Source organism: Protopterus annectens, chromosome 8.part0, assembly GCF_019279795.1.
Source record: "Protopterus annectens isolate FY-2018-M chromosome 8.part0, PAN1.0, whole genome shotgun sequence".
NCBI classification, from domain to species: Eukaryota; Metazoa; Chordata; order Ceratodontiformes; family Protopteridae; genus Protopterus; species Protopterus annectens.
Window position 1 is genome coordinate 1,311,220,715 of NC_056741.1, and position 9,638 is coordinate 1,311,230,352.

At 39.2% G+C, this 9,638-nt stretch overlaps 1 protein-coding gene across 1 annotated transcript in view; it reads right to left on the reverse strand.

Moving 5' to 3' along the window:
• LOC122809378 overlaps positions 1–9,638 on the reverse strand; it is a 385,771-nt gene that overhangs the window by 299,218 nt on the left and 76,915 nt on the right. Inside the window, exon 4 of the mRNA XM_044080830.1 lies at positions 5,628–5,671. Within this exon, the coding sequence (XP_043936765.1) occupies positions 5,628–5,671 (44 nt within the window). The remainder of the gene's footprint in view (positions 1–5,627; positions 5,672–9,638) is intronic.

Consider the following 9,638-nt stretch of genomic DNA (forward strand, 5'->3'; position numbering starts at 1 on the left):
ATCAAGCGGTAGTAGAGAGAATTTTCCAGAAGTGGGGCCAGCCTTGCTGCGACCTTTTTGCAACAACTCAAAACAGCAAGTGCCTCGACTTCTTCACTCTCTTCCCCCTACCAGGCCACCCCCCCAGAGACGCTCTAGTCCATGATTGGCCTCGGGGGCTTCCATACGCTTTTCCCCCTTTTCCGTTGATCCCAAAGTTAATTCAGAAAGCAACTGCATTGAGATCCAAAATGATCCTCATTGCTCCTTACTGGCCTCAACAAGTATGGTTTCCGTTCCTGCACCGATACCTTCTGGAACAGCCCTGGCATCTGGAACCATTTCCAGATCTTCTGACCCATCTGACAGGCAAGCTGCACCAGTCTCTTCAGTCCCTCAACCTCACAGTTTGGTTGCTCCACTTCCAACCATAGCCAGGCTTCCCCTCATTTCTCTTCCTGTCCGTGACATTATTCTTGCCTCCCATAAGTCTAATACCAGGAAGACTTATGCGAGCAAATGGAAGCGTTTTTCCTTTTGGGCACAAGCTAGGTCCTTAGACCCTTTTAATGCTCCAATTCAAAAAGTTCTTGATTTTCTGGCAGAGCTTTTTCATGCAGGTTCATCGGCAACCACCATCAGAGTTCAACTAGCGGCCATTGCCAATTTCCATGTAGGACTTTCGGAAACCAGTATTATGTCCCATAAACTCTGTAAAGCTTTCCTCAAGGACATTTTCTTACTCAGACCTCCCATTAAGGATCCTCCTCCACAATGGGACCTGAATTTAGTGTTATCTTCACTAATTCTTCCTCCCTTTGAGCCTGCAGCTTCTTGTTCTCTCAAGCTCCTCTCTTGGAAGACTCTGTTTCTAGTGGCTATAACTTCTGCCGGCAGAGTGTCGGAGCTTCAAGCCTTGTCTACCCGTTCCCCTTATTTGGTCTTTCATAAAGACAGAGTAGCTCTCAGAACAAACTCTTCCTTTCTACCTAAAGTTTCTTCTGAATCAAATCTGAATCACACTATTCACTTGCCGGTTTTCTTCCCAAATTATTCAAACCGGGCTGAACAGAAACTACATTCCTTGGATGTTCATCGCCAATTGCAGTACTATCTAGACAGACAAAACAATTCAGGAAGTCAGAACAACTCTTCCTTTCTTATGCTGATGGGAGGAAAGGACTTCCAGTTTCAAGGGTAACCCTTTCCAGATGGTTAGCTTCCATCATTACCTTTGTCTACGAGCTGAGACATAAACAACTTCCTTCAAAACCTAAGGCTCATTCAACCAGGGCGCTATAGACTTCAACAGCCTTTCAAGCAAGGTTACCTTTAGATGCCATTTGTGCAGCAGCTACTTGGGCTTCTCAACATACCTTTATTACCCATTACAAACTGGATATAACATCCAGAAATAGAGCTGACTTTGGTTCCACTGTACTCAGGAGTCTGTTCCATTGAGCCACCCAGGACCAAGGTGCAAGGGACGCTGTCCCATCCAGCAAGAATGAAGGCGAGAATGGCAACTTAACATTAAGAAGTTATGTACCTACCATAACGTTCCATGTTAGTTGTCTTCTTCTCGCCTTCTTTCTTGCATCCCTCCCTCCTGCCCCCTAGCCTAGACAGACTTGAAGGTTCTGAGATCCTTCTATTTCATGATGTTGCCCCTTTTTCCAAGGTTCCCATATCATGACTACTATTGCCAGGGAGACTGTTTATATATATATATATATATATATATATATATATATATATATATATATATATATATATATATATATATATATATATATATATATATATATATATTGTTTTTTTGTTGGTAACAAAAAATTCTATGCTATGTGTTAGCTGCCAAACGAGATCTGGGGAGTTAGCTCATGGTATTGTGGGATATAGGGCTGCCTCGAGCCGGTAAAAAATAGCTCTCGAGCTATAGTATAGGCCGAGTCGGAGCCGAGGATCAGCTCCGAACCCATCCAGCAAGAAAGGAGGCGAGAAGATGACAACTAACATGGAACGTTATGGTAGGTACATAACTTCTTATTATTTGACGAAAGTGATCTTATTTTCAAGATGGGGCTCATTAGGGCATAAAGGTGAGAGAGTATTTGTGATTTAATTATTAAGAGGTAGATACCGTTTAGGAAGGGTAAGGTGTAATCTAATTTGTTCAACAAATAATGGGATAAAACGTGAAGTCATTCACTAGTATGTTTTTGATTGGGGAAATTAGGTTGAGCTTATTTTTTGATAGTGTTATATTAGGATTAACGTTTATAGGTTGAAACAAATTCTGGATTGAGTTGATTTTTAATAATTTTAGTAAGGTTTTGAATGACGACCAAATTGATGAGAGTTTTATGAATTTTAAGTTTTGGAATTAAGAAATAGAATAGTTAGGGGGCTATATGGATAAGATTTTAGAGTACTAGTCAGTAAAGACACCATGGATTTTTGTGATGATCAAATGTAACTATACATAGCAGTCTATTTGAATTTATAATTAAGTAGTAAAGGTAGAAATTGGGAAGCCTAACTCCTCCATTTAGTTTAAATGAGGTTAATTTGTTGTATGTGATATGTATTGATTTGGGCATCCAAATAAATTTACTCAGTGTCAAAGTGATATTTTTAGGATTTTTTTTTGGAAATATGTTGTCATGAAGAAGATGAGCTTTGAGAATATATGCATTTTATACTATGGCATCTTTCAAACAAAATGAAAATTTGATGTTAAACCTACTCTTTATGTCCTCAAGAATATGTTACCAAATGTCAAGATATTGGCTTTGTAATTGAGGAATGAATTTTGGTGAAAAGTGACTCATAGATATTTCAACATTGTGCTTAATAGAATTTGATTAATATTAGTAGTTTTTAATGAATCATAGTTGGTCTTAAGAGGGAGTGATAGTGATTTTTTTTAGGTTCAATTTGTAATTAGAAATTTTATTGAAAAAATCAATAATATTTAAAGTTTTAGGGATGTCTGAAATAGGATTAGCTAGACATATATTTAAATCATCTGCAAAGGCTGTGCATGAGACATTGATATTGGAAATTTAGGGAAGTTGAACTAGTTCTTACATGAGACATGAATAAGTAGGGGTTCTTATATTGAAATTCACAATGCACCCCCACACCCCTCAACTAAATATACCAATTTCAGGATCACACTACAGTAGAGAACAAGGCATGTTGGCCAAGTGTTTACTTACCATATTTAAAATCTGACATTCAGGATTCTGACTTGCATTACTGTCGTCTCAGGATGTTCAGAGTCAGTAATATGGGCTTTGCGATTTAGAAATGAAGCCATATATATATATATATATATATATATATATATATATATAGAGAGAGAGAGAGAGACAATTATACACACACATACACATTATATATATATATATATATATATATATATATATATATATATATATATAATATATATATATATACACACACACACACACACACACATATATATATATATATATATATATATATATATATATGTATGTTTGTCTTTTCGGCTTTTCCCAGTTAGGGGTCGCCATAGCGGAACTCCGGTCCACTAATGATTGGCAGTCAATTTTTATGGTGCCGAGTTGCCAGCCCGACGCCCAACCTTCGGCGAAGGCACGCCCATTCACGCATGTCTTTTGGAGGCTACACGACCGCAGGGAGGACATGCAGACTCCACACAGAAGGCACTCCAGCCACGAATCGAACAGGAGAACCTCTTGCTGTGAGGCAACAACGCTACCGCTGTGCCACCGCGTGATATATATATATATATATATATATATATATATATATATATATATATATATATATATATATATATATATATATATATATATATATATATATAGATATATATATATATATAAAATATATATCAGTCATATATATATATATATATATATATATATATATATATATACATACATATATATATATATATATATATATATATATATATATATGTGTGTGTGTGTGTGTGTATACTGTACAGACATGATACTTCCCATATACATAATATAGTCCCACACAAACTCCTATCTAAATATAGCAGAGTCAAGGCATTTCCCATAAACACATTGTAGTCACAACACATACATAATTCAATGCATTATATCTTCCACAAATACAATGCAAAGCTGTGCCACTCCTATATACATACTGCAAAGCCAGATCACCTTCCATATAGTCACAGCACTACCCACATACATTATTTTGGAAACAAGGTATTCCAATATATGTAATACAGAGCCATGGCATCTGCTATGTTCAGCAGGGCCATGACCTTTCCCATGTACATAATACAGGTACACAGGGCCTCCTATATAAATATTGCAGAGTCAAGGCATCTCCCATGTACATTCTGTATAGCCGACTCCCCTTCCCATGTCCACAGTACACAGACCCCAATGTATACATATTACAGAGTCAGAACACATCCCATGTACACAGTACACAGACCCCAATGTATACATATTACAGAGTCAGAACACATCCCATGTACACAGTACACAGACCCCAATGTATACATATTACAGAGTCAGAACACATCCCATGTACACAGTGTTTTTCCTAGCACTAGTACATAATTCAGAGTATGGCACAATTCTTTAAGCCAGTCCCAGAGCTGCATCACTCATGATCTCCTTGTTGTGGCAGCCAATGAGCAGTACTGCTCAGAACTAAAACTATCAATTAGAAATCCTACGCTCTCCTGCTTTCCATTTATAACCACCCAGCTGTTACTCATTCTCCAAAGCAGACCACAAATATGTGAATGATTCTGTTTAACAACATCTGAAACTCACTGGTTAACAACCCTGCAGCAGTCAGGCTGACAAACTGTACTGGATTCTTAGTACACAGAAGCAACATCTAACATGAGCACACCACAGGACCATGGCATGTCCTACGTGCCTAGTGGAGAACCATGACACCTCCAATGTACATAGTTCTCTGTTTACACTTGTAATGCTGTCATGTTGATCCAGTAATGCTATTTTACCATCTCATATATAAAATTTTGGTGGTGCAATAACAATGGATATGCATACAAAACAATTCACCCAAGAAGCAGTAGTCTGGAAATTTAAAAAACTATGGTCTTTTGAGTCAAAACAAGTAATGACTTTAAGTTACTGAGAGCAGACCATACGCTGTAAAAATGTGATATCTGCAAAAAACACTGTGTCTTGGTATCAGCATTGGTATGGTGATAGATACCGTCTGTTCCTCTCCTAAGAGTAAACATGTCACCATGCCAACCATTTTCCTAAAAATTGTCAATAAAAACACATTGTCTTATTAATGCAAGGTTGTAGCTAACCTTGCATGCAACCAAGGACAGGCTGTTTATCAGGGCTTTATGACTGAAGTTGGTACTATAGGACTAATATGGTGAGATTCTGTTATCAGTACTTTTTGATTTCTATTAGCTACAAGTAAACTTTATTCCTTAGTTTTAGAAAAAAAATCCTTCAGATTAGAGACATTGGTAGTGGTGAAAATTTAATTACAGTCATGAAAATGCAAAGTCAGTGAAAGCTCACTAGTTTATCTATACTTTTATGCAGCAACAATTACTCTGTTCCAAAGTATAACTGAAATTGTGTACTTACTGCATTACTGCTTTTGGATGAGTGTTTTGGGCCACTTTATCTCTCTGAAAAATGAAAAAAATTGAGATATATTAATTGAAAATGAGGCTTTGTGGTAACTTTCATGACAACATATTAAACATGATATAAGGGTGATATTAATAATAAAAACACAAACTGTGATGCATTGTACTCTGTTATTCAGAGGACTGTGCTCAAAACAGTGGAAGAAAGAAAAAGATAATATAGCACAATATAACACAATGTCTAACATCAGGATATGAAATCATAAATTATCATTAAAAAAGAGAGTTACAGTTAGAATGACAAAATCTTTTCTCCTTCGTTCCAAGCCCTCACATAATCTCAAGCTGATCTAAAAGCCTCATACCTCTTTGCTTCAACTACCCATTTAGTAAAAGGTTTTGCTTTTCCCCTGCCCCCTCTATAAGTGCTTTCTCTTATCTTGAAAAAAGCATTTCCTTGTTCTTTCTGTTATGTCGCACTCTGTCCTATCATTCCTTTGCAATTTAATCTCTGCACATTTCCCCATCAATTTCTTTCTGTATATAGGCATATCTTCGCTTCATCTCTTATCTTTTCAAGGAATGTTAAACTATTCTAGCCTCACATCTTATACCATACATTACTTCAGTCTCCCTCTCTATCACAGCAACCTTTTTCCTACACCTTCCCCAGCATCATGACTTCTCTTTTCCCTATAAGGCCTCCAGAACTGCACACAGTACTCCCATTGTGGGATATGACTGGTGAAGGGGCATTACCACCTTTCCTGTCACTTGAACCTAGATATGATACACAATACTTGATTTAACTTTGTAGCTACTCTTTCACATTGTGCCTGGTGGTTTAGATTTTCCATAATGATAATTACCAGATTATTTCCATGCTTCAGTTTTTTTTTTTAGCCTGAGTCTTGAACTTATGTATTCTGTCCCAAGAATGTAATTTCCAGGTGCAGCACCACATTCTTGGAAGGGTACTTTGAGGATATCCTGTACTACCTCTTAGGCCATGTTTCCAGTCTCATAAGGTCCCTTCTCATGTCTACTCACTCCCCTATTGCCATTCCCATCCTTGATTTCATCTACAGATTGGTTTAATTTTCCACACCCTCTGTGAGAGACAGATTAATACACTGACTATACTTGGACTGAGGGCCAATTACCTCTTCACAGGTAGATACTAGGCTATTGGCCCTAGGGCCTATATAAGCCTAGCCAAAAAAGGTACCCTGGCTTCTGCCACCCAAGAAAATGATTTTCCTGTGCCTCTGTCGAGCAGAGCCACAGAGGTGATCCCCGGGGTGAATTTCCTATTTCCCATCCAATCATCAAGATTTTTCTTGAGGAGTGCTAATGAGGAGCTTTGTTTGATATAGATAGGTAGTTTGTTCCAGAGTATGGGAAGTTTCTGGGAAAGGAATCTATCCCTCCAGCATATTGTGTTTATTGCGGTGACAAGGTTTAGGTCCCTAGAGCATGTAGCTTGGAGGGATTGGGATTTCTTTAAGTGGAGCATGTCCAACAGCTTTGGGTTTGACATAGCTTTGAATGTTAGGCAGAGATCGCCTCTGAGTAGGCAATATGCAATGGAGTAAAGCCGGAGTTTTTTGAGACTGTCTGTGTAGGACATCTGTTTGAGGCCGGTAATCCTCTTTGTGAGTCTTGTGAGGTACATAACAAAAGGGGCGTTGTACTCTATAATGGGTCTAATCAGTGCCGAGTAGAGGGGAACAATGATCTCTTTTTTCCTGGATGAGAAACCTTTTGTGATGAGGTGTGCCTCGTAGAAGGATTTTCTGACTACTGTGGCGATGTGATTATCAAAGGAGAGACTACTGTCCACCTGTGTCCCAAGGTCTCTTATCACACTTTTGGTGTTAAGTAGACTACCACCTATGTGGTAACTGATGGGTACAGAGTTTTACCAAAGGGGGATGACAATGCACTTTTTGGCATTGAGCTGGAGGCCATGGCTTTGACACCGGGCATCTGTCTCAGTGAGGCCCTTTTGTAGGATGTCCACATCATTAGGAGTTTTGATTATGGCTCCTAGTTTCAAGTCATCTACAAACTTCGTTAGCCAAAGACCTTCTGTGTTAGCCTGTACTTCAGAAAAGTAGATATGAAACAGGAGAGGACCCAGGACTGAACCCTGTGGTACTCCACTTGTCACTGGTCTGAAGTCGGATTTGGAGGCTGCTACTTTCACAATGTGGGTTCTGTCATTGAGCCAGTTGGCAACCCATCTTGTGACACAGGGATTTATACCTAGTTTAGTGAGTTTATATATAATTCCAGAGTGGGGGATAGTGTCAAAAGAATTAGCGAGATCTACATAGGCTGTGTGAACCACCTTACCCTAGTCTATGGCTTTGGTGACTGCTTCAAAGAAGTCTATCAGGTTTAAGAGACATGAGCTGCCTTTTACAAACCCAAACTGAGTTTGGAGATTAATAATGTCTTTGTTTATAAGTTCCATGATGATACGTTCTGTGGCCTTGCAGACCAGGCTCGTTAGGCTAATGGGGTGGTAGTTCCCAGGGTCTGTGGTGGCTCCCCCTTTGTGGAGTGGGATAACCATCACTGTGTGCCATTCAGTGGGCACAAAGCTTGAGGTGAGGCTATGACTGAACATGGTGATTAAGTGGGGTGCCAGTTCATTCTGTAGTTCATGTAGAACGAAGCCTGGGATGTTGTCAGGTCCCATGGATGCTGTGTTCTTGGCTTTGAAGAGTGTGGTTTTTACCTGTGCAGCCATGATTACAGGAACTTTGCATTCTTCCAGTATAGAGATGGGCCCTTTAGGGGGTGAGAGGGGCGTAAAGCTAGCACTGAACCTATCTGCCAGGATGTTGGCAATATCAGCTGGTTCTGTATATTTAGTGCCATTGTGCTGTAACTTAGAGCAGATCTGAGTGTTGCCATTGAGATTCCTGACATAGCTATAGAATGCTTTGTGGCTGTCTTTAGAATCAGTGGCGATTTTGTTTTTGTAACTAGCTTTGGAGGATTTCACGAGGGATCTCAGCTTCTTACTGAGGCTGACCAGGGAGTTCCTCCAATCATGGGATTTTACTCTTTTTTTTGCAACAGTTTCTTTCTTCTATTGTAGAGTTTGTTTATAGCACGGGACCACCAGATTGGCTTCCTTTTTTGGAGGATAGCATCTTGGTTCTGTTAGGGATAGCACGATCCATGCACTCGTGTAAGTGCTTATAAAGTGCATTTATGTAGGATTCAGCAGTCGTACCTCTATTGTCCATCTGCATGGGTGTCATGAAGTTTGCCATTTCTGTCTTAAGTGTGAAGTTGGCTTTGGAGAAATTTTTACTGTGGTTTCCCTAATGTGTGGTGGGGGCGGGATATGGATGTCTAGGGTCGGATCCGACCAATGAGGAATTGACCTCTGGTCTGGTCGCCCATGGTGGTAATGACCAGAACTAGGATATTGCTGCCCCTGGTGGGGATGTGGATAAGTTGATCCAAGGCATTGGAATGGACTATCTGTGATATGTTCTTGTCCTTGTAAACACCACTTGTCATTTTTTGATCCTCCAGTACCCCCCAGACAATTCATTTAATTTTTATGTTCCATAACTGCTTCTCTTCCTGTCTACGCTGTTTGCTTTCAGCTACCACCTGTTTCATCTTTATATGAGGTCACCAGTATGGGACAAAAACAAAGGCTTTGCTTAAATCTGGATTGACCATTTCCACAGGGTTATCTGTATAACACAGTAATAGAAATGTATCATGTCTGTTTCACAAGATCTTCCTTCAATAGTTGAATCCACCGAGGACCCTATTCCGCTAAGAAATTAACTATGAAAAGATTTCAAGGCAATGTCCCATTTCATTCTGATGAAACATGAGTTTTTTCATCTGTGATATGCTCTTGTCCTTGTGAACACAAGAACTTGGGAACATGACTACTGTCTCACAAGTAGCCTGGCCTGAATTATATAATGGTGTTAGAACACTAAGAACAGGTTTGGCCAGTGACACC